Here is a 25,885-nt window from a genome sequence, read left to right as displayed (position 1 = left end):
AAAAAACTTCCTTCTAATATCTATCCTAACCCCCCCTTCTTGTGCTGGTGGCCCCAGGCCTGGATGCAGTACTCCAGATGGGGCCTCACAAGAGCCAAGTAGAGGGCATCTCCCTCTCCTTGCTGGCCACCCCTTTTTAAATGCAGCCCAGTACACAGTTGGCCTTCTGTGCTGCAAGCACACACTGCTGGCTCATGTCCAGCTTCTCGTCCACCAGGACCCCCAAGTCCCTCTCCACAGGGCATCTCTCAAGGAGATCTTCCCCCAGTTTGTACAAATATCTGGGATCGCCCCAACCCGAGTGCAGCACCCTGTACTTGGCCTTATTGAACCTCATTAGGTTTCCATGGGCCCACTTCTCCAGCCTTTCCAGGTCCCTCTGGATGGCTTCCCTTCCTTCCAATGTATCGACAGCACCACTCAGTTTGGTGACATCTGCAAACTTGCTGAGGGTGCACTCGATGCCACTGTCTGTCATTGATGAAGATGCTGAAGAGCACCTGTCTCAAGACCAACCCCTAAGGGACACCACTTGCGACCAGCCTCCACCCAGACACAGAACTGTTGATCATAACCTTTTGGCTGCATCCAGCCAACCGATTCCTAATCCACTGAACAGCCTATGTACCTGCAGAAGCCCTTATTGTTATCTTTCACTCCCCTTGCCAAGTTCAGCTCCATCTGTGCCTTGACTTTCCTAATCCTGTCTCTTCACACATGGACAACAGCTCTGTATTCCTCCCAGGCTATACAACACTGCTCCACTTTCTGAACATTTCCCTCTTTTCCCTCAAGTTTAAGCTGCAGGTCCTTGCACATCCATGATAGCTGCCTGCCTTCCCTGCTTGACTTCTTCTGCAGGGGGATGGAGAGCCACTGTGCTTTCAGAAGGGTGTCCTTAAAGAGCTGCCAGCTCTGTTCTATACCCCTGCCCTTAAAGTTGGTTTCCCAGGGGAAGCTGCTAAGAGATGTTTAACTTGGATTCATCAGGTAAAAAGCAGGTGATTGACAGGACACACAATCCTGAAGACAGTGAAAGTGCCAAATAGTATTTTTCATTACACAAAAAGGCATATAGATTCAGCAAAGCCATCAAACATTAAGACACTGTCTCGCTCCAATTTACAGGAGGGAGGCAAGGTTCTTTTGTGTATATACCCGGCGTGAGATTAAGAAGCAACGGTTCAAATGTTGGTCCAACCAGTTTATTAAAGTCCTAGCCATTTTTAGGGAGACGGGTAAGGGAAGGTAGGCGATAGGGAAAGTAGGAAATATAAGCAAGGAGTCTTTGCAGATAGCAAAAGAGATATAGTCACCACCGTGGGTCCAGCGAGGTACACAGTAGGTCCGTTGATCTCAGGAACTCGTCTGATCGCCGCAGGGGATGGGAGACAGCCAGGGAGCTCCGCAGCAAGCCGGTCCCGGGGTTCTTCCGACAAAGTTTTCCCCTCAGGGAATTCTCTGTCAAAGGTGTCTTTGGGAGTTTGTCTCCAAAGTCCCCAGTTTAGCGAGGGCCTTTTATCCCCCATTTCGGTGGGAATTTTCCCTCTTCGAAGTTTGGGAATAGCAGCTCAGCATTTTTGGTGGAAATACCAAACTTCCAAACAAACAGGCAACCATTCTTCGAAAGATGATTTAAAACCAACTTTTGTGGCATTCCTGGCCCACAGATAAGCCAGCAAGGACGGGGGAGGAGGGTGTCTCTATTGCCAGACACAAGCGTTATCGCCTTCCGCAGGGGTCCGCTCCTTCGAGCAGCACCCCTGAGAAAAGACTGCTAGTCCTGCTTCTGCTTATCTTTGCAATCATAAGCAGAGGGACTGTGGCACAACAACACCCACCATTCACCCTCCTAGATAGTTAGCAGTCGCCAGTCAGAGTCTTATAATCAGAAAGGCCTCACGAAGCAAGCTTTGAGACAATAAAAGAAAAACAGTTCCGTCCTTTACAGACACCAGCTCTATCTCTGAAATTCCCTCAGTCAGGCATCACTACAGTGACCGCAGTACCAGTGTGCTGGGTCAGTGTATGCGTATCTGCTGCTTGTACATGTTTCTTGGACCTCCAACTCTGCAGCCACTTAACACTACCTTAGTAAAATTAGATCTCAGAGTAATAGAATGCCCTAAGATGTAATGATATGATTGACAACTTGAAGTTAAAAACCATCTTGATCTCAATAATCAGTCTATATATGTACATATATATATTTATGTATCACATTTTGCACAGTAAAAATGGTAATTAACTAAGTAAGGTATGCACAGATGGAATTTGTTCCAATCAGTCTACAACTTAAGAGCTGTCGAAGACTAAGCAGAAGGCACACCAGCTCGTGCTTAAGAACACCGCAGCTCAAAGAGCGTGCTCTGTGCAAGCAGTTACATTTGTGGATTTTCAGATACTTTTTTTTTTAAATTGTTAAACCATATATGAAATATCACTAACAATTTCATTTCACCTAGATAATGTCAGAGTGTCTCATCAGAAAAACATACAAAGGTCTTTTTAGTCATGAATACCTGAAATAGGAAAGTTTGGTTTGCAAAAACTGCAGCCCTATCCCTCCTGGTATTTCACTGCCATCTAATGGCAGAACATCAGTTCCAAAAGAGAAATCAGCCCGTGAACACAGAATGTAGCTTCTTTTGTACGCTGCTGTTGTCATATTTGTGTAAGATTCCTGCACACGTTTGTGCGGAACTTCCTATGCTCACAGGAACCTGTAGTCATTTGCTTGATGCATTAGATTATTTTCCCAGTTGAATTCAATGGTACAGATAAAAAATAGGAAATATTATCTGCTGAAGTGAAACTGCAGCTGATGCTGCACCCCACTGAAATGTGCTCCTTTGTTGATGCAGACTTCTATGAATTCACCCCCCTTCAATGCACTCCATGCCCAATAAACTCACTTCCACACTTCACTAGAATGATTTGTTACTGCTGGTTTTTCTAGAAGTATATTCCAAGAGTCTTGGTGTTCAAGCTGATTGCAAAGGTGTAGAATTTGATTTACAGAGTACGTCTTAGAACTTGCCTGACAATCCTGAAATTCTGAGCAGAAACAGACAGATGTAGCTTTTACAGAACGAGGTTTTGGGTTGAATATTTAAATTATATATATCAGTATATTACATATACTACTAAGTTGATAAAAGTTAACCAGCTCATGCACCACTTCCTCATGTTTCCATAAAAGGCCTAGAAAAACAATGTGGATATTCTGTCTCTTTAGGTGAGATTATGCAGCAGTTTCTTTACTTCAAACAAAATTATTGGAGAGCATCCATGTTTACAATGGGCTGAAAAGCACATGCAGTTGCTGAAAGCTCTCATGGGAAGATCTCCCCTACTTCCTTCTCCTTCCTCCCCCTTACATTGAAGGCCAAAGCAAACAAACAAACAAACAAACAACAACAACAACAACAGAAAAAAAAAACCAAAAAAAACCACCAACAAAACCAAAACAGAATACCAGCACAGAGAGAAAGTTATAATCTTATAATCTATACTACTAGCCTATGAAGAATTTTGTCAGGAAAGCACAGTAACATAGCCAGAAGCTATTCTGGTTTTCATGCTTTCTGACAATATGCAGAACAATTTTCATAGCATACAGCAAAATCCAAAAACTAACTTCTTCAGAGCAATTCCAGCACGCTAAGATAAACCACCTGCCTAGATGGTTAAGAATATGGTCCACTACAAGTTGTGGGTTACAAATTCAAGTGGTTTATATGACCTTGCATGTTTACATGCATAGCCTCATGATGCAACAGTTAAATTCAACACCAGAAAAGGAAGAAAAAATCCTCCTGTTTTGCACTCAAATTATGAGCTCCTACATTTGATATTAATTGTGATGGTTCAGATGAGGCATATTTACAGAGCAGCTTGGAATACGTGTCCTGTCAACTCCCAACCTCACCAGTTGTATACACAGACAGAAGACTGGTAGAGGAGAATTCAACTGCAAATATTAGGTACTCAATTCTGTTTCTCCTTATCTTCAAGATCACAGGCTGCAGGCACAAAAGACTAAATATACAGGTACACTATCCTATCCAAGCTAAGAAAGAAGTACACTATCTGCTGTAAGTATGCAGCTCCAAGCAAATATGCATAAGGACCTTCTGGAATCAAAGATATCCTAATTACAATCTCAGACAAGGGCAGATGCATAAAGCAAACGTTAAAAGACATAATCTTTCACACTACAGAAACGAGTCATATTTCTGCAGTCAGATTAGCTGTAACTAATACACAGTCCAATTATCAGTGGCTTATTGGTTCTACCATCATTTACCCTCTACACTGTAGCTCTCTGTACAAAAGAGAGCATGGATTTGGGGCTTGACCTGGAAACAGTGAGATGATATTTAAGGTGGGGATAGTGTTTTCTTCTCTTTCTGAAGGGAAACACCATTTCACTAGGAATCAGAAGGATCACTTCGTGGCTATTTAAATAAGTGGGCTGTCATCATATAAGAATTAATTTTTATTAATTATATAATTAACTCATAACAACCTTTCCACCTTATTAAAATCAAATTTACAAGATTGAGGGGGGGAAAAAAAGTAACCGTCATTATATTTAAGGACCATAAAACTTTCAGAATAGCAGATCTGGAATGTTCCATTTCAGGCCACTGTAAAAGTGAAAAGTGAGCATCCTAAACATTAATTTCATTGCTTCTTGCTACCACATTTCAGTTGGACATCCACATAATCACTGAAGACATCCCAGCACTCTGGGACAATAAAATCTGAACTGGTCTGAAATAGCTATACAGCGTCAGAACTCAGCAGAAGATGATGACACATTTCAGTTTTCCAAAAACAGTATGAAAATTAGGGACAGCAACAACTAGATGTAACAGAGCTATCATGGAAATACCCATCTTCCTTATTCAATTAAGTCTGGCGTAAGAAACAAGGCCTCAAAGATCATCAAGTCCAACTGTAAACCTATATCTTAAGGAACAAGAAGCAGAAGTATACACGCAACCAATGATATTATTGATTTTACTGAACACAGTAGAGTAAGAAAAACTGAAATTAGTAAGAGCACTTAGTCACAACAAAATAATTTATCCTCAGCAGAAGTCAACATTTCAACTTACAAATAAAGAAAAGCTAGTTATTTATAAGCAGAGACTGCTCAATTTGAAGCACGTACTCTGGGCATTACCATCCTTTCTCTTGAACATGCGCCCTGCAAGATCTGAGATTTCTGAAGACATTTCTTGGAGAAGCTAAGAACTCTGGGGAAACTGCATCTGTGTGGAAAGCTCAGAAGTTAACCGGGTCTTGAAAATAATTTAAGCATGCTTTGTTCAAGCCAGATAGTGAATTTTTCATTAAGTTAACACTTGTCAAGAGGTCACAGCAGCCTCTGGTTTTCCCCTCATCATACTTGATAGCTATAAGCTTTGTCCTTTATCTCTGCTGAAAGCTAAGGATGCTGATGCCTCTGTTTGCTTTAAGGGCCTCAGACAACCATCAATTAGGAATTCAAAACATCTGTGACTGTTCCAATTTATGTAATTATAAACTTCTCAGTTCCTAATGAGGAAAATGTGCTTTGACTTCTTAAATCACTCCAGATCATCTGATTATTTTCCTAATGGAACTACAAAAATTGAAGTGTGCTTGAAGAGAAAGGTATTGCAAATCTGGGAGCTAACATTTTCTACAATGAATTTTATGTTCCTTAGTGAATATTTTGATTGTTCCACCCAGACTTTCAGCTGCTGTTGCTGCTCTGCTCAAGTAACTGATTCTATTCCAGTCTTGACCAGAGACAATCCATGTACACAAGCCTAGGAACATACAAAGAAAATGTGTCACTCTCAGAACTGCAACTTCAAAACTTACCTTTTTCAGTCGCTTACAAGGACACTTGAGTTTAACCTTCTGGCTGCAGTTCAGAGGACAATCACCTGAATGGCAAATCTCTTTACACCGGTGACCACAAGGCAACTACAAGCAAAACAAGAAATACCCCACCAATGAATAACTGAAATTGCATGCAGTCTTTGAACTAGTTTTATTTCAGACACAGCAGCTAAACAGAAAACTCATTCAGCTCATCAGGTTTGTCTTCCTACCTGCAAAACTGCAAAGAAAAAGGTCAACTTATTTCACTAGTTACTCAGAGTTTTTTGGTTCACATAGAATTATTTATCTTTTACTGGGAACGCCTGATCAAAAAACAATTTTTTCTTTCAAATGTTACAGGAACAGTCATCTCCACAATGATTCATATATCGACTGCCCTAACTACCTGTATGATGGAGGAATAGAAGTAGATGAAGTAAGAAGGAACTGAAAACTGAAATGAAGTGTGATGTGACCCAGTCTGACCCACAAATTGCTAACAAGAGGGTAGAATTAGAAGCAAAAATACCACAAAACTAGGTTTTATGTGCAAGAACCTTGCAAACTATGCAGGAGTCAAATACAGGCCACCAATATTCTTACACCTGAATTAATTTCACTAAATCCTAAATTTCTGCATTTGGTAAATTATCCTGTTTTTGACATCTGACAAATAGCATTTCCTTTTTTTAAACTATCAGTGAAAATTTTAACACTTATCATGAAACTATTATTATTCCTTACTGTATATTATTATTCATTACTGGGATAATTTAAATATGCTGCTGCCTTTTAGGGATGTAACAGTGTTTCCAGAACAACATTAGAGATTAAAAAAACAATTCACAAGAATAAAAACAAGTTTTCTTCCACAGCGTGTTGGGAGCTCAACTGACCTTGCTCAGGTCCCAAACAAAATCTTCATAACGATGATTTTTCATTTTCAATTACATAAATCAATACTGTCCAATACTGTTTATAAACAAAGGCAATAACTCATGTAAGATACCCAACTGATTCATTTATAAAGGTAGGTTTAAACAATATCACTCCCTGTACAGAAAGAGTTGGGGGAAAACACACTGACAAATGACCACAGAGTCTCTTCCAGGATCCCACCTTAAGAGGCAAGAGCTTTTCCATTCATTTACATTTATTTTATCCATCCATTAGTTCTTATCCACAGACTGAAAAACTTCTCTACTGTCCTTTCATAACAGGCTCTTTATTCCCATAATATTCCCTTCATTGAATTCCAGGCAGCTTCAATCAATGTTTCTTGAATATAGTAGCCAGAACTGCAAGTAATATTCCAGCTGGAAGAACATTGTACAATGCCTTAATTGCAGCTTATTCTCCACAGAATATCTTTCCCTATACATCTTCCACTCTCATGTTCACTTCTCTCCAGTTATTCATGCTGCAACGATAAGGATTTCTACTGTCTCCCAGGAGGGTTGTTATTGGCCTTGACATGCCCAGTCTCACTGGTTTTTCTGTATCTGTACCATGTCCCAAACGCATGTGTTCTGCTGCACATGCGTTTCCTCAGTTGTCACCTACTGACAACACACCACAAATTCTCATAAGAAAATCCCAATGAGTTTTTGGTGCCAAGGTCATTACTGCAAACAGTGCAAGACTAGCCCTCAATTTGAGCCCTTGGAAAATCCCCTTATTGTCAACATCTCTTGTTCCAATCACTCCTGTAGGAATTTTTGTTGTTGCTTATGGCTTTTGAGGTGGTTGCCCTAAATAAAAAAAAGAACCACAAGCAGTTGTTTCCTTCAGTAAACACCAACTCTCGCAACGATCATCTCTTTTACATGAATTAGCTGTTTACTGTCTGGCACAGCCTCAAGAGCACAAGTAAAGTATGACATACGGGTCTACATCTCTTCTCTTTGTCTGGAGGAAAAAAGGAATTGGTCATTCTATCAAAGAAGGAATTCAGTTTTGTCTGGCACAACTGATCACCTGCAAATCTACTTGAACTCTGCCTCATTGTTAAAAGATGGGTTAGATGCTCATGATTAAGCCTTGCACATGCTGAAGTCAGGCATGCTTCCATTAATAATGTCAAAGCCTGAACAGTTACATACCACCAGAGCACAACACAGGAATATACTTAATGCAATACCAAAAATCGTATTTGCTTATTGAGTTCATACACAGCTCACATTCAGTGGGATGCAGGACAAGAATGAAGCTGACAGTTTCAGCTGCTTCTCAACCCCTCCAGTGTAAACACAACATAAACTCATGGGAAGCAGTTCTATGAGTGGCAAAACAACAGCCCCAAGAGCTAAGAGAACAACAGAAGCAATCCAACCAGTTCTGCCAGATAAGTGCTGTAGTGGGAAGGGAGGTGGTTTTGTCCATTTATTTTTTGCAAATGTTGAGGTGCTAAAATATAATGTGTTTATCCCCTTAGATCTTTTTCACTGTAAATATTCTGTTGTTAATAGCTAGTAAACTAAAGGCTGAAAAGAACAGGCTTTATATTTGTCATAGCAAGCCAATTAAAAGAAAGCAGTATAACCCACAACTCTGAAAACAATCAAACAGAAATCTTCATGAGCATTTTCCAGAAACACAGGAAGGGAAGAGAATGTATTTTTATGTAACTGATTACACTACAAAGTTTTGCATGTAGATGAAACAAGATATATCCATATCTACAGGAATGAGAAGAGTTAACCAAAAGCCTTATCCAACTAAAACAGACCCTGCTGTCCTGAGTCTTCTGTTCACATCCCACTGAATTCAATTCTAAAAAGGCCCTGCTCTACAAACGATGCAATTCTGAATTGCAGACTTGAATTCAGTAGTACTACTGGATGGATTTTAAACCTCAGACTGAGTCTTGGGAATACATCCAGAAAAATCTCAACAGTTAACATTAATCAAAATCAAAGAAGAGATATGGAAAAAATCTTTGAAGAGAACCTGAAGTACAGGAACACACAGTTCATGTTAAGAGATTAGAAGTACTCCTGAAAATAAAGAGGAGGAAGCGTTGCAGCAAATAAAACCAAAGGAACAGAGAAGGAAATGGAAGGACAAAAGTTAAGAGGTAAACAGTGAAATAATTCCCCTGCCGGGAAGAGAACTTTCAGACATCCAGGTGAGAAGATTGTGACAGATGGATTCATTTACTCAAGTAAGACAAATAAAGAGGATGTGCAAAACGAAGACATCACAAAGACAAGGGCAGAAAGCAGAAGATGCAAGTAGACACACAGCAAAGAGTCCAGAATTTCTATTGGGGTTTCATGGATTTGTTAACATAACCTTGTCTGAAAAACAGAGACTCTTGGGAAGCAGGCAGGAATACTATCAGTTTTGCAAGTTACTCAAAACCAGGAAAGTCTATCTAGTAAAAGACTGGACACTTCTGAAACCAGAAAATAATGCAACACAGGTTTTGAATCTATGTCTATTCAGTTGAGGCAGAATTCAGGCAAGGTGAGACAACAGATCTCAGACTAGAGGACTCCACAGGCAAAGCAGCACAACGGAACAGAAAGCAAACAGTGCAGAAGGACAAGCTGAATCAAATTACTTCTGAGTGCCAACTACGTACTACTGGAGACAAAGTACAAGGCCAAAACAGAGTAAAAAACCAATAAACAATTTCAGGATTAAGTATTCTCAACCCTTTGAAATTATGCACAAGCCTTTTCTTTACAGCTGGGAAGCAGAATTTCTGAGAAATTCTGAAGTGTTTAACAGTGGAAACACTTTCCAAAATATTCCTGACTATTCACATTTTTCCTCTTTGTAAATTTCCTAATTCTACAGTAGGGAAACAGAGTGAAGAAAGGGCTGTCACCCCTGCCACAACTAATGACAACTAAAGAACAAAGGCACAATAGTAAGTAATACATAGATTTCTGAAAACACACAAGCAGCACAGAATAACAGCACTGGGAGGGACTAGGAACAAGTCATTTTGCCCGTCCCTCATGTCTTACAGCAATAAAATCCATAACTAGACTAACCCCAATATATGTCTAAGCTGTTACTGATGAAAATTCTGTAGCTTTTCCAACCTATTCTTCCCAAGCTCTACAAGTTTTACTACTCAAAGGCAGTAACTAACACGAATCTTCCTAACTGATACAACCACTAGTTCATAGCCTGTTTGCCATATAACAAGTTTACTATTCTTCTTTACAGCAACCCTTCATATAGTCACATACAACAAAGCAATTAACTCCTTTGTCTTAAGCTTCAAGCTACTCAATATGTTTCACTAGCACAGTCAGTCATTAAGAATTCATTTTACTTAGGTCCCGTGCAGTTTTTTTTTTGTTTCTCTTTTCTTGTTTCCTAAAACTGTTGTGCAGACAGTGATCACTGACCCTGCGCAAGAAAAATCACAAATACACTCCTCTGTATTTGTCCCAACCAAAGAGTATCCTGTTGAGAAAGTCTGTTCAAGATCACTTTTCAACCACATCAAAGGACATACTCTTCCTCATTCAACCTCAGCAGCTTCAAGCTTCAGCTTTCAAGCCATGAATGAAGTATTCACTGATACTGTCCTGGAGTCCTTAACCCTCATAGAATAAAAAAATCATTACGGTTGGAAATACCTCTAAGACCAAGTCCAACCATCAACCTATCACCACCACGTTTGCAGCGTTTGAGGCACGGACTCAGATGTGAACGATCCAAATCATTTATTACAAGTTCTCACATCCCTTATATACCTTCACATGTTGTTATTTTCTAACTTTCCCGTCCGCCCTTACAACTTTCCCAAACACCTTTACATGTCAACAGAGCATTCTACAGAACCCTTTTCAACTGTCCATGCAGGCACGTATCCAATCAGAGCTGTGAGACCCTTCTTCTCCTTGCAGAGGTGTCCTTGGTTCTCATGCTGTTTATCTTGCTCCACAGCTGCTGCTCTGAACAGCTTTTCTTGTATTCCCACAAGTACCAGTGCGGCCACAGCCCTCAGGCACCCTGGCCATCCCTTACTCACTTCCTTGGCAATTTGCAGCTCAGGGGTTTGGCAGATGACTTCTTTCCTGGCAGTCCTTAAGGTTCAAAGTCCAGCTGTAATCTCATTTCCCAAATATGTCACTTGCTGTTGAGTTATTTGTGCTTTCTGTAAACCAAGAAACTCAGCAAACTCTCAGTCTATTGTACAACACTATCTTTTGTTGCTGTGGCAGCCACGTGCTGCAGTAAAGTTCCACCCTAGAATGGAGGATCCCAGATCTCAGGCTCATGAGTTGACCATCATTCAGCTGTTCTCACAACCCTGGGTAACACTGTCCAGGTTAACTGAGACTCTTCTCCCCATATCAGGGCTTTCCTTTTCAAAGGCAAATAACCTTAGGCTTCCTTTGGCCAAACCAGGCAGAAGAGACATCCCTCAAATCCAGAAGGTAAACTTAATCTTTTTGTTCCTTAACTTGGTTAATAAAGTGCATGGATTTGCCACCACTGAGTGTATCCATTCAACTATTCTAGTACTTGCCCTCAAGTCTTGTACCAAACTACAGCACTTGCTATCAAAATTGGAATCCAAACTCCAAAAAGTTACCTATTATTTCTTTTATCCTCCTACAGTCCCATAGCCTCAAAGGGCACCGCTTTACCCTGACTAGGCAAGCTCTTGCTTTTAACTTCTATTTAGGGCTTCATTTTTGGCCCTGATGCCCACACCACTAAGTGTATCATATTTGAGATTGCTGTAACTCCTGGGGGTACAACATTATTTTGCCCAGTTTGTGTTAAAGCCAGAGTTACAGTTTTTAATCAGTCAATATTGTTGCACTCTTAGCTCCAGTTTTATTCAATTTCTTGCCAGAGTAACCCGGCAGGTACAAGAATTTCTGTATTCCTGCTTGTTTTCTTAGCTTATGTTTAATTAATCCAAAAAAAGGAAACCTTTTCCCGTTGGGCAGTAGCATCTACTACTGTTACAAAACCATCTATGGGTAGTAAGAAGCACCCATATCCACCAGAAAACGAACCTCAATATCCTGCTTTCCTAAATGCAATTTCCCACTGCAGTTTGCACACTGCTTTCCTTCCAGTGAGGTCACTCCCAAGTACACTGCCCGGTGCAACTCAAGGGTAGGTATGGCCAGCCATACGGACCACAAACCCACACAGAACCGCAAGGTATCGCTGCACAGAAGACTTATTAGGACCCTTAGACAAGGATCTGGGGAAAGTCGTATTCTTACAGCAGCTTCTGGGTAAAGCTCCTAGCCACAGCTCGGTTCCATTGCAAGAGTTCTGTTCAACACAGAATGTCCTCTGGTGCTGTACCGGAGACTGCCTCTTGCTGGGACATACTCGTGGGGGAGAGCAGTAACAGGAACGCCAGGACAGCAAAGGAGGGATGACTGACCACAAGGGTGTGCGAATGTCCCCACCGAAGGAAGCAAAGAGAGCCGGCAGAAAGCGATGCTTCATTAGCGTAACAAAACACAGCCCCCATTCCTCCCTCCCTCCTCCCCCGCACCCCTTCCCATCGCCATCCCCCGGGGGCAGATGTGCCATGTATGGGAGATCACAATGTGAACCACTGATTGATCAGCTGAGGCAAGTGTGGGGTCAGCTGTGGGAGCACAGGTGAAAGTTATGTAGCTGTGCTCCCTGGAGGGGTGGAGTTCAACTCCACCTCCTCTGAGACCTCATTTAAGGGCTGACCCTCACTGAGGCAGCATCTCTTGGAGATCGCTCACCAGGGAGGATCGCCTCAGCTCTGGTGAGTTCCCTTTTCCTTATATCTTCTGTATTTCTACCATTTTGCTTGTAATTGCTATCCTTGTTAATACCAGCATAGTTACTGCCAATACATTTGGCGAGCCAGGCAGGAGCCACTGACTTGGCATCTAGAAATATAAGGAAAAAAAGTGTCCTTTGTGTGGAAAATCTTTAATTGGTACAAGGGGGAGAAGACCACCCCCTTAGGGACATGCCTTCCTGGACAAATTCCAGGTTTTGAGGCGTCCCCATATTACCAATTAGCAACAATTATTGAACAATGGGGCCCTTTAAGAGTACCAAATAACATGGACGCCTATTGTCTGACTGATTACTTTCTAGGACTACAAAAAGATATCTTAATTACAAAAGAAAAGCGAATGGCTGCATCTATGGCAGCCTGGCCATTATTAAATGCCTTAAATCGGGCAGAGATAAAATCAAACAACATTGCACATGAAAATGAATTGTTAAAGGCCCGTATTGAAAAATTGGAGGGTGAGATCAATCTATTGACAGGAAAAAAACCGTCATTTTCTTCCTCCAACCCTCAAATTAGATACATTTCATTTAATGACGATCAGGATCCTGAAGAAATGAATCAAAATAAGATCACTAAATCTGATCTAGAAAAACCATCTGAGACGGACTCACTAGAAGTCCGTCCAGTAATAACTCAAAAAACAAAGAAAATTCAAGATCGACCAGCAGGAGTGCCTCCTGATCAATGGCCCCCTGCCGAATCTGTTTTACATGTAACAGCCCGTCCATATACGCCTACTGAACTCATGGACCTAGTGCAACGATTTAGGCAAAGGCCAAGGGAAAGTGTTCCGGCTTGGTTATTACGGTTATGGGATTCAGGGGCAGATAGTGTACTGGTTAGTGGCCCCGAAGTATCTAAGTTGGCCACAATAACAGTACATCCTGCCCTTCGGCAGAGACTGTATGCTGGGACTCAGTTCCCTGAAGAAAACCATTCAATTGTAGAATGGATAATGGCTGCTTGCCGCATGGTGTGGACAAATAAAACTGACATGCCAGTAAACACAGGGATGTGGTCTTCTATGGAAGACCTTCAAAATTATATACGCGAATTAGGTATGAGAGAGGCTATCTACGAAGACACATTCGATAGCCCTGATATGGTTAAATTTTCTGCGGGAATGAGGGACCTAATTTTACAGCAAGCACCCTCTCATATGTATGGAACCTTGGTTTCCATACTTAATCCAGTAGTATCCGCAGAGGCAGTAGTCCAACAAGCCGCCCAATTGGTAGCAGACCTCGGAGAAACTGAGCGTTTACGAGCTAAGCGCAATATCAGGGTGATTGAGGATGCCGAGGCTTTTCCAATAGTGCGAGCCAGAAGATCGGCCCCGCGAACTTCTCGGGCAGGACCTGTTAGGGTATCCCGGAAACAAATGTTTAATGATCTGCTCCGGGCAGGCGTTCAGTTTTCAAAAATTGATGGGCAGCCCAATCAGGTTCTCCTTCAGTTGTGGAAGCAACTGAAGGATGAACAAAAATTTCAGAATAAACCCAAAAGGCCAGGGATAAGATTTATAGAGCGGCGACCAACAACAACATGGAATTTAGAAGATTTTATAGTTCCAAATAGGAAAAAGAAGCCACCTCAGGTGCCTCGGGTTACGACACCGGAGGTATCGGAGGTAAAAGACTTGAATCTGGCTCAGTTCATGGCTTGACGAGGGATGTCAGTCCCCCTAGGGCCTCTAGACGGGACCGGAGGCCCTATGTGGAACTGACGATATACTGGTCCCGAAAGAATATACAGAAGGTTATGGCCCTAGTTGATACCGGGGCAGAGACATCTATAATATATGGAGACCCAACTAAATTTAAAGGTAATAGAGTGATGATTGGAGGTTTTGGGGGACAAACCATTCCGGTCACCCAAACCTGGGTAAAATTGGGGGTCGGGCATCTTCCACCACGAGAGTACAAGGTATCCATTGCCCCAATTCCAGAGTATATATTAGGAATTGATATCCTGTGGGGTCTGACTCTCCATACAACAGTGGGAGAGTTCCGATTGCAGCAGAGATGCATTAGTATCCGGGCAATCCAGACAATATTGAGAGGCCATGCAAAACATGAGCCTATTTGTTTGCCGAAGCCACGCCGGATTACTAATGTGAAACAGTACAGACTCCCGGGTGGGCAGGATGAAATAACAAAGACGGTGCAGGAATTAGAAAGAGTGGGTATTATAAGGCCTGCACATAGCCCATATAACTCCCCAATATGGCCAGTGCGAAAACCGGATGGAACATGGAGGATGACAGTAGACTATAGGGAATTAAATAAGGTCACGCCACCTGTTCATGCGGCTGTACCCAATATTGCCTCCCTAATGGACACACTAAGCAGGGAAATCAAAACATATCACTGTGTCTTGGATTTGGCGAATGCATTCTTCAGTATTCCAATCAGTGAAGAATCGCAAGATCAGTTTGCATTTACATGGGAAGGGAGGCAATGGACTTTCCAGGTCCTACCCCAAGGGTACGTACATTCGCCCACTTTTTGTCATAATTTGGTGGCACATGATCTGGCTAAGTGGGAAAAGCCAAATAATGTCAATTTATATCATTATATTGATGACCTCCTGTTAACATCCGATTCGTTAGAGGCGGTGAGACAAGCAGCAGATTTGTTGATAGCTTACCTGCAGAAAAGAGGGTGGGCTATAAACCCACAGAAGGTGCAAGGTCCGGGGCTATCTGTAAAATTCCTGGGAGTAATTTGGTCCGGGAAAACCAAAGTACTACCCAGTGCGGTAGTAGATAAAGTCCAAGCGTTTCCAGTCCCTACAACATCAAAACAATTGCAAGATTTTTTGGGTATATTGGGGTATTGGCGCTCCTTTATACCTCATTTAGCTCAGCTATTAAGGCCATTATATAAGCTTACAAAGAAGGGTCAATCATGGAATTGGGGAAAGATAGAACAGGATGCTTTCCAACAGGCAAAACTGGCAGTTAAACAAGCTCAGGCATTGGGTATATTTGATCCGACCCTCCCAGCTGAACTAGATGTTCATGTTACTCAAGATGGTTTTGGCTGGGGCCTGTGGCAACGCCAGAGTTCTGTTCGAACCCCCATTGGATTCTGGTCTCAGGTTTGGCACGGAGCAGAAGAACGATATAGCATGATTGAGAAACAGTTATTGGCTGCCTATTCGGCATTACAAGCAGTAGAGCCGATAACGCAAACAGCAGAGGTCATAGTTAAGACTTCATTACCAATCCAGGGGTGGGTGAGAGATTTGACTCACCTTCCTAAGACGGGGGTGGCCCAAGCACAAACGGTGGCACGATGGGTCGCCTATCTAAGCCAGAGAAGCAGTCTGTCTTCATCTCCACTTAAAGAAGAACTACAGAAGATCCTAGGCCCAGTGACGTATCACAGTGATACATCAAAAGAACCGATGGTTGCTCCACCAGAGAAGAGTCCCGTTCAGGAAGGAAGATATCCTATTCCTGAAGATGCCTGGTATACGGATGGGTCCAGCAGAGGCAACCCGAGCAAGTGGCGAGCAATAGCATACCATCCCTCTACTGAGACCATCTGGTTTGATGAGGGGGATAGTCAAAGCAGCCAATGGGCAGAATTGCAAGCCGTGTGGATGGTTATAACTAAAGAACCTGGTGACGGCGTCCTGAACATCTGTACAGATAGTTGGGCTGTGTACCGGGGGCTCACTCTGTGGATTACGCAATGGGCTACCCAGGAATGGACTATCCACACCCGACCGATTTGGGGTAAAGACATGTGGGTAGACATTTGGAATACGGTCAAACACAGGACAGTATGTGTCTACCATGTCTCTGGTCATCAACCCTTGCAGTCACCAGGAAATGATGAAGCTGACACACTGGCCCGAATCCGATGGATTGAGAATTCACAATCTGAAAATATTGCCCGTTGGTTACATCAGAAGCTACGGCATGCTGGACAGAAGATAATGTGGGCAGCTGCTAAAGCATGGGGGCTGCCTGTACAACTATCTGATATCGTTCAAGCATGTCAGGATTGCGATGCTTGCTCAAAGATGAGACCGAGACCGTTGCCTGAAACAACATCCCACATTGCTAGAGGATATAGTCCTCTTCAGAGATGGCAGGTCGACTACATTGGGCCCCTCCCTCGGTCTGAGGGGGCGAGATATGCCCTGACCTGCGTTGACACTGTAAGTGGACTGCTGCAAGCCTATCCTGTACTAAAGGCAAATCAAGCATACACAATTAAGGCACTTACTAAACTGATGTCTGCATACGGGACACCTCAAGTTATCGAGAGTGACCAAGGGACTCACTTCACTGGAGCGATGATACAGCGCTGGGCAGAAGAAAACAACATTGAATGGCGATTCCACCTGCCATATAATCCAACAGGGGCAGGCCTTATTGAACGTTATAATGGTATCCTTAAGGCTGCCCTGAAGACAGACTCTCAGTCCCTGCAGGGGTGGACAAAAAGATTATATGAAACCTTGCGGGACCTGAATGAAAGACCTCGGGATGGCAGACCCAGTGCCCTGAAAATGTTACAAACTATATGGGCCTCCCCTCTTAGGATCCAAATTACAGGCACCGATAATAAGGTAAAACCGCAGGTTGGTACTGAAAATAATCTTCTGCTCCCTGCCCCTGAGAATTTAGAACCGGGAATCCATAAGATAAATTGGCCTTGGAAGGTGCAGGTAGGACCCAAATGGTGTGGCCTACTTGCACCTTGGGGGAGATTATTGGAGGTGGGAGGTTCAGTCACCCCCTTGGTGATAGGTACATGGCCTACTGACATCGTGGTCAATACTCTGGCCTTTATTGCTAAAGGAACACCTATTATGTCCCTATGGCAGATCAAGACTCCTCCTCTGGTGCCAGATATAGTTATACAGCCACAGATATCTGGCCAGAGGGTATGGTATCGGAGGCCGGGACATAATCCAGTACAAGCAGAAGTATTGACCCAAGATAAGAATACGGCCTGTATCTTGCCCTGGAGGGTGGATCTTCCCCTCCTAGTACCCTTGAAACATCTATATTACTCCCCTTAAGATTGATTCTAAGCCTCTAGGACCATTACTCTGGACTGATGAAACGCAGACGGACCTGCACTTCAAGATGATTTGTCTCCGGTAACATCTATCAAGCACTGGCCCATGGAAGATCATAAACACCCATCCAATCATCATCATTTGAATAATATCAACATCTAATGCGATGGGAGATTGTATCAGCGTCGTGATTGGGTCTCTGTAATAAGGGGAACTCACCTAATCATTGGTTCACGTTGTGAAGGGGTGGAGTGTATGGGAGATCACAATGTGAACCACTGATTGATCAGCTGAGGCAAGTGTGGGGTCAGCTGTGGGAGCACAGGTGAAAGTTATGTAGCTGTGCTCCCTGGAGGGGTGGAGTTCAACTCCACCTCCTCTGAGACCTCATTTAAGGGCTGACCCTCACTGAGGCAGCATCTCTTGGAGATCGCTCACCAGGGAGGATCGCCTCGGCTCTGGTGAGTTCCCTTTTCCTTATGTCTTCTGTATTTCTACCATTTTGCTTGTAATTGCTATCCTTGTTAATACCAGCATAGTTACTGCCAATACAGCCATGAAAACGAGCTCTGGGCGTGATCGTTGTGGGAATTCCTGCCTTCCTGAGCCTGTGCGGAAGAGGCGAGAGCCTGGCTGGAAGCCATCCGGGCAGCACCGCGGGGGCAGGAGGTGCACCAAGGCCGTCCTGCGGCCAGCTCCGGGCTGAGGGCACTCGGCGTCCTCTGCTCTACGCGACTCCGAGGAGCCCGGCTACCTGCACCAGAGCTGGGAGCAGCCTGCTCCGCACCCAAGGTAGGTGCCCTTCGTGGCTCGTGCAGAGGAGCGCACGCTTCCTGCCCCCTGCCAGCAGCACCGGGAGAGAAGCGGGGAGCGGCCCCGGACGGGGCGGAACCCGCACTGCCGTACCCCAGGCGGGACCCTGGTCCCGGCTCCAGCTCCCGCTCAGCGCAGCAGGTTTGCTGGCCCAGACGGGCTGCAACCAGGGCAGCAGTTCATGCAGCCCGGGCAGGTCTCCGAGGGGCACGGGAACGGGCTGGGAGCTGGGACAGTGAGGAAGGGAGCAGAGGAGGTCAGCGTGCTCTGCTGCCCGGTTGGATCTCTGTAACACAGCGCAGCAGGGGCTGCAGTTCTTCCTCTGGGCCACGGGAGACATGAGACGGCCTCGCTCTGTAGCTCTGCACGCGTGGATTGACGGAAGCTTTAAACCCCCCGATGCCTCCTTTGGAGTGTCTTAATGTGAAGCCTCCAAGTGGAAATTTGCACTCGCCCTGCTCCTCCTCCCCGGCAGCCCCCAGCTTCTCTTTGGGGACCCTGCGGGCAACACGTGCCTCTGGCGACCCTTGAAATGGCGTTACCTTTTGTTTGCTGAGCGCTTGCCTGATGGCTCAGCTGGGGTTGTGCAAACCCCTGGCAAGGCTTTTGTTCAGGCTGTCCCGGCAGCTGCAGATGCCTTGAGCACACAGCTGCGGGCCCTGAGCACGTTCAGCATCTGCAGCAGCTCCGGCACTGGGCTCTGGAACAGACGATGAGAAGCTGGCAGCCTGTGGGCTGACTGGAGCACGCGTTGAGAACACGGCCGAGCAGCAGCAGGTCAGTAAAGCACAGCCCAGGTGCCTTCTGCAAAGGGCATGCGGTGCTGAGAGCGTCCCCTGGCAGTGAGCGCAGTCTGCGTGCTCGGCTGAAGAGGGAGGGAGGAATGAATTTATTGATATCATGCAGGTGTCCTGGAGTGCTCTAACAACTGCTTAACAAGGCTGTTGTAACCACGTGGTTGTTTATTGCCTTAATTGTTCTGTTTAGCACTGCTGCTATTCGATAAGTTGCCTTCACGGTTCAGTTAAAATTCCCGGCACAGCATCGGCTGGTGGTGGCTGTGACCGTCACAGGCTGGTTTGGCTGCAGTGCTGTCAGATACTCTCTCTTCTCAGGAGATGGAAAAATAATCTCCATGTGGTTGGATGTTTTGTTGATTTATTGTTGTGTTTAAGTAAGCCATCCTATTTATTTGAGAAGTGTGAACCATCCAGTTGACTCCTCGCCGTTTTGCACTTCCTTACCTGAGGAATGTGAGCCATCACCACTTTTAGGTAACATCAGCAGTAGGTGGTTTTGAGAACTACATCAGTCACCTTTACAGAGTACTTTTCCCAACCCTTTTCTGAGGGCTTGCTTGATTTCAGCAAGCCCAGGGCTACTTCCACTCCTGAGAGGATGTACGGACATCTGCCAGAGGATTTAATCCATTTGCCACCAGGTGTTCCCTCACGGATCTGTGGAGGTGGTGCTCCAGCAGGCTTGCTGTGTTTGAGTGTTGGGGGCTGCATTCATGGTGTTCTTCCATGAAACAGGTGCTTTTCTGCACCTCCTGCTGGATGGTTGGATGGCCATACCGTTTTCTAACAGTATTTCTGCATCTCTTTCCTGGGTAGCCGTCCCCTTTAGGCATGCTTGCAGTCAATCAAAAGGTCCCCCAGTTGGCACAGGCTGTCCTTGTTGTATGTCCTCAACTTCCTTCACCACTCAGACCTCCAATAAAACTCCCGTTTCCCATTCCTTCTGTATCACTCTTCAGTTTCCTTAACTGCAGCTAGGGCAGGCAATAAGCCGTCATTCTGCTGCCTCTGTTTGCCTTAACTGTGTAGAGGCAGTGCCTTTAATTAGTGCTATGGGTGCAGTTTTGCATCTGTTTGGAGCCAAACCCTACAGGTGGAGGATGTGTGGCCTAAAGGATTGTAGGCGACTCGGGGAGGTCTTCGTTTATTGTGTGAATAAGCATTACCTGCACAACTTGCACCGCGTAGTGCAGCAGAAATATTGTGCTATATCAGTCGCTTTTGATTCTGGGAGGACCGGTGCAGTTCTCCTTTGCTTCATATGTCACTTCCAAACCCGACACGATGCTGATAACACCTTTCCCATTTTGCATCCTATTACTGCCCCCAGTGACCTCTGCTTGCCGCTCAACTACAGCAGTTGCCACGAGAACATTCACAGAAGAATTTGGGATGCGCTTCATGTCTCTTGTCATCGGTTTGTTTCCCTTCTTGCCATCCTGCAGACTTTGCCCATTGGTCACAAGTGGATCCAAACACAGCATACACTCCTAAGGGAGAAGCAGGACTATATTGGTTGATATAATAGGGATATGCTGTAGTGATTTAACAGTGACACAACAGGATCGGAGGTGGCTGGATACACTTGGTTATTTACTGCATGGAGGGTAGGGTTACACACACACCTACAGGAGGCCCTCCCATTGAGTCACGAGGCTCAGAGTAGTTCCCCTTTTTTTCTCATGTCTTCAGTCCACAGAGGTAAGGAGCTAGGATGTTGCTGGATCCTCTCCTAGTCCCAAGCTTGGTCAAGGCTTTGTGTGGAAGGAATCATACGTGCACAGTCCCTCTAAGGCAGAACCTTAGAGAATACATGAAAGCTCCAAAGTAACCACGGGTGTCTTACAGAAGATCTGTATTGAGAAGGAGTCTTGATGTCAAACTGCAAGGGATCTCTGTGCAGGTGTGAGCTGCAGAAACAGCCCTGCTCGAGGGCAGGTCCTGTGGTGCAGCCCGCTGCTGTGCAGCAGAGCTGGAGGGGCACTTGGGCTGCTCCCTCTTTTGGGGTAAGATGACTGCCTCGTTGCCGTGCTTTGTCTTAAGTCCCCTCTCAGTCTCAGCTGTTGAACTCAGTGTCAGCTACCAGTTGTTTCAGCCTCCCAGTCTGAGACAGCTTTGTGACGGTTCATCTCTTTGAGCCAGATTGTTTCCTGTGCTGCAGCTCATTGTCTTCCTCTGCAAGGCCAGGCAGTGCCCTGCAGAAGGGCTGAGCTGGGACTGGGACTGCTGCATTCCCTCACAGCTCCCCTGCCATTTCTCTTCTCTCTGCAGGCTCCAGTTCAACTTCTGCCTTCCAGCCGTGATCATCCCAGCCTGCAGGAGAGCAGCAAATGGCCGCAGCACATCCAGTTGAGGTAGGGGTTGGGGAAGCAGGCAGGAGAGGCCAAGGGGCCAGGGATGTGAATGCAGGGGTAGAGGGAGGTGCCCTCAGCCAGCGTGTGTGTGCTGGGGACAGAAAAGCAGCTGGGGTGTGAGGTTCTGTCCTGTGCGAGCTGCTTGCCTGGGCCTCGGCTGTTCCCAGCAAGGAGCCTCTTTGCTTGCAGGAGCCCGTGAGCTTTGAGGAGGTGGCCGTGTATTTCAGCAGGGAGGAGTGGGCGCTGCTGGACCCTGTGCAACGAGAGCTCTACCGGGACGTGATGTTGGAGACATACCAGTGTGTGGCCTCACTGGGTGAGAGCTTGTCTGCCTTTCCTCCTCGTTAGGGCACCTTTGGCTGTGCAGAATGAGCCTCTGCAAGCCGGGCCTTGAATAAACACCATACAGCTACATACTGACTCACACCACAGTGCCAGCAAGAAAGGAGATACTGAAAAGCATGAGTTTCAGAAGGGATTAGTATGCATGGCACTCTGATCAAAGCCACAGAGTCAGTGCTGGCAAGCAGGCATCAGCCAGGAGGGAGAAAACCAGCCCTTGTGTTGTGTGTTGCTTGGTGCCACCAGTTCCAGCTCACAGATTACTTCCTGGTTACTGCTATGGAATTGAGGATTTTCCATGCAATTGCCATCAACATTTTGATGCCTTGACCACTGGTAGACTGTAAGAAAACAAATAAGCTGTTGTAAAGTTAATTTGAAAGAAAAAATATCCCTTCACAATGTTCCGAGATGGAGCAAAGAATGTTTTGACAAGGGAAGCTGTAGGCACAGTGTCATTTAGACATAAATGGTGGTTTCTCCTTGGGGAGGGGCACAGAGTGGAACTGTTGAACAGGCACTGTGCCAGCATGAGGGAAATGCTCTCTTGTTCCCTGTTTCTCTCCCTGAAGCTCCACTTCCAGCCCCCAAGCCCGTGGTGATCTCCCTGCTTGAAAGAGGGGAAGACCCCTGGATCCCAGATGTGCGTAGCCCTGAGGCCATGCCAGGAGACCTCAGCCCAGGTGAGGTGGTGGAGGGAAGGGGAATGTTGGGGCTGTAAGAGCCTTCTCTGCCTGTGTTTTATTTTGGGCACCGTGTGCTATTGCTGCATTTCCTCTGTCATCCAGCAGCTGATGGGATCAGAAATACAAAGGAGGTTCCGCAGAGAAATTGTGTAGCGGGAATGCAGCAGAATTGCATCTCTGTTGAAGAAATCAGAAGGGATGTCCAGGAAGTCCTGCAGCAAGGTCAGGGTGAGCACATCAAGAAGCCCCTGGGAAAGCATCTGGGAATGACACTGAGGAACCCAGTGGACTTCAACATAGGTCCAAAGCAGCCTGAGGAAACGAGGAGCAAGGATGTGTGCCAGATGAAAAAGCAGAATCCATGCACTGAGTGTGAGAAAAGCTTTAAACTGGATTCCAGCATCACTAGCCACCAGTGCACGCACTCAGGGGGCATTACGAGTTCTGTGATTCTGCAGAGAGCATGAAATGGAGACTCCACCCCACTGGCCAGCAGTGCATGTACACAGGAGAGAGAGCCTTTGAGTGCTCTGACTGTGGAAAGACTTTTACGGACAGTGGGAGCCTCACTTCCCACCAGTGTATCCACAGAAGAGAGAGACTGTACAAGTGCCTTGAGTGTGGGAAGAGCTTGAAAGGTATTTCTAAACTCAAAATACACCAACGTGTCCACACAGGAGAGCGACCGTATAAGTGCCCTGAGTGTGGGAAGAGCTTCAAAACCAGTTCCAGCCTCACCATCCACTATCGCATCCACACAGGAGAGAGACCATATAAGTGCACTGATTGTGGGAAGAGCTTCAAAAAGAGTTCCAGCCTCACTGTCCACAATCACATTCACACAGGAGAGAGACCCTGCAAGTGTTCTGAGTGTGGGAAGAGCTTCAAAATCAGATCTGAACTGAAGGTGCACCAGCGTGTCCACACAGGAGAGAGACCATATAAGTGCTCTGAGTGTGAAAAGAGCTTCATAAGCAGTTCTAATTTGAAGCACCACCTGCGCATCCACACAGGAGAGAAACCCTATAAGTGTCCTGAGTGTGGGAAGAGCTTCAAAAGCAGCTCTGAATTGAAGATGCACCAGCGTGTCCACACAGGAGAGAGACCATATAAGTGCTCTGAGTGTGGGAAGAGCTTCAGTAGCAGCTTTGAACTGAAGATGCACCAGCGTGTCCATACAGGAGAGAGACCCTATAAGTGTCCTGAGTGTGGGAAGAGCTTCAAAAGCAGCTCTGAACTGAAGATGCACCAGCGTGTCCACACAGGAGAGAGACCATATAAGTGCTCTGAGTGTGAGAAGACCTTCATAAGCAGTTCTGATTTGAAGCTCCACCAGCGCATCCACACAGGAGAGAGACCATATAAGTGCTCTGAGTGTGAGAAGAGCTTCATAAGCAGTTTTAATTTGAAGCGCCACCAGAGCATCCACACAGGAGAGAGACCATATAAGTGTCCTGAGTGTGGAAAGAACTTCAAAAGGCGTTCTGAACTGAAGATGCACCAGCGTGTCCACACAGGAGTGAGACCATATAAGTGCTCTGAGTGTGGGAAGAGCTTCATAAGCAGTTCTAATTTGAAGCTCCACCAGCGCATCCATACAGGAGAGAAACCCTATAAGTGTCCTGAGTGTGGGAAGAGCTTCAAAAGCAGCTCTGAACTGAAGATGCACCAGCGTGTCCACACAGGAGAGAGACCATATAAGTGTCCTGAGTGTGGAAAGAACTTCAAAAGGCGTTCTGAACTGAAGATGCACCAGCGTGTCCACACAGGAGAGAGACCATATAAGTGCTCTGTGTGTGGGAAGAGCTTCATAAGCAGTTTTGCTTTGAAGCGCCACCAGCGCATCCACACAGGAGAGAAACCCTATAAGTGTCCTGAGTGTGGGAAGAGCTTCAAAAGGCGTTCTGAATTGAAGATGCACCAGCGTGTCCACACAGGAGAGAAACCCTATAAGTGTCCTGAGTGTGGGAAGAGCTTCAAAAGGCATTCTGAGCTGACGCTGCATCAGAGCATCCACAAGAAAAAGAGACCCTGTGAGTGTCCTGAGTGTGGTAAGAGCTTCAAAGGGAGTTCTGAATTGAAGCTGCACCAGCATATGCACACAGGAGAGAGACCATAGCTTCTGTTGGACATTTTAGAACATTTTGGGCAGGCCTGCATGCAGGGAGATGCCTGGGAACTTGTCTTTTCTCTCCCTCAGAGAATCCCATCTGCTGTGTTACCAGAATGTCTGCACCAGTGAGCTGAAATGGCAGGAAGCCTTGAGTGTGAGAAGGGCTTTGTGCTGAGCAGAGAGCTCCTCACACTCCCAGAAGAACTTCATGCAAAGCTCAGTCCTCATTAAACATTGCAGTCCACAGGACAGGTAGCTACTAGGACTGCATCTCCTGCAGGAAGAGTTTCTCTCAGGGCTGGTGCCTCATTTCTCATGGGAAAACCCCCAGCAGGAGAGACTCTCAGGATGCTGGAGAGCCCAGGGATGAGGGAGACCAATGCTTCTCCCCATGCAGGAAGAGTTTGCAAAGGAGACGGCATCACCGACACCCTCTGCAGAAGGGACTTAACCCAGGAGCTTCAGATGGCCTTTCCTTGCTGCCCAAAGCACTTCTCTCACCATGCCCACTTTCCACTTCTACTCTTCCCACCAGCTGCTTTTTGATGCTGTTTCCTAGTGGAGAAGTGGTTGTGTAGGGATATGCTGTGTGTCTGTGTGCATGTGTTGCTCTCAGTCATTTCTGAGCACACTCATGCATCCCAGAGAAGGGTCAGCAGAGCAGTAACGTGGCTCTTGGAGGTTTTCTGAGAATCTTCTGTAGTGGAAAGAGAAGGGGGTGAATAAAGTAGCTGAGTTGTTCTGGAGCTTTCTTCACTGTAGTCTTGTTTTTGCTCTTAAAATAAATGTCAGCATGTGGAATGAGGAGAGGGAAAGCTGCAAGCAGGGTTTCGTTTTGGTGCCCTCTCCAGCCCACTGCTTGCTTCTGGACAAGGCATTTACTTTCTTAATAGGGGAGATGCTCCAGGCCCTTCACCATCTTCATGGCCCTCCGCTGGACTCTCTCCAAGAGATCCCTGTCTTTTTTGTACTGGGGAGCCCAGAACTGGACACAATATTCCAGATGAGGCATTAATAGGGCAGAGTAGAGGGGGAGGATCACCTCCTTCGACCTGCTGCACACACTCTTT

General features: G+C 45.5%; 1 protein-coding gene across 1 annotated transcript; it reads left to right on the top strand.

Moving 5' to 3' along the window:
- The first annotated feature begins 21,398 nt into the window (after positions 1 to 21,398).
- LOC146756811 (zinc finger protein 2-like) lies at positions 21,399 to 23,169 on the top strand. The gene is made up of 4 exons (XM_085524261.1): positions 21,399 to 21,674; positions 21,864 to 21,990; positions 22,589 to 22,699; positions 22,805 to 23,169. The coding sequence occupies exons 1-4, from the start codon at positions 21,651 to 21,653 to the stop codon at positions 23,167 to 23,169; spliced, it is 627 nt and encodes a 208-aa protein (XP_085380387.1). The 5' UTR covers positions 21,399 to 21,650.
- The last annotated feature ends 2,716 nt before the right edge of the window (positions 23,170 to 25,885 follow it).

The sequence above is a fragment of the Coturnix japonica genome, chromosome 26 (genome assembly GCF_054131305.1).
Source record: "Coturnix japonica strain WE chromosome 26, WE-NBRP24, whole genome shotgun sequence".
NCBI lineage: Eukaryota > Metazoa > Chordata > Aves > Galliformes > Phasianidae > Coturnix > Coturnix japonica.
Note: the sequence above shows the minus strand (reverse complement) of the source record. Positions and strands in the feature narration are given on the sequence as shown.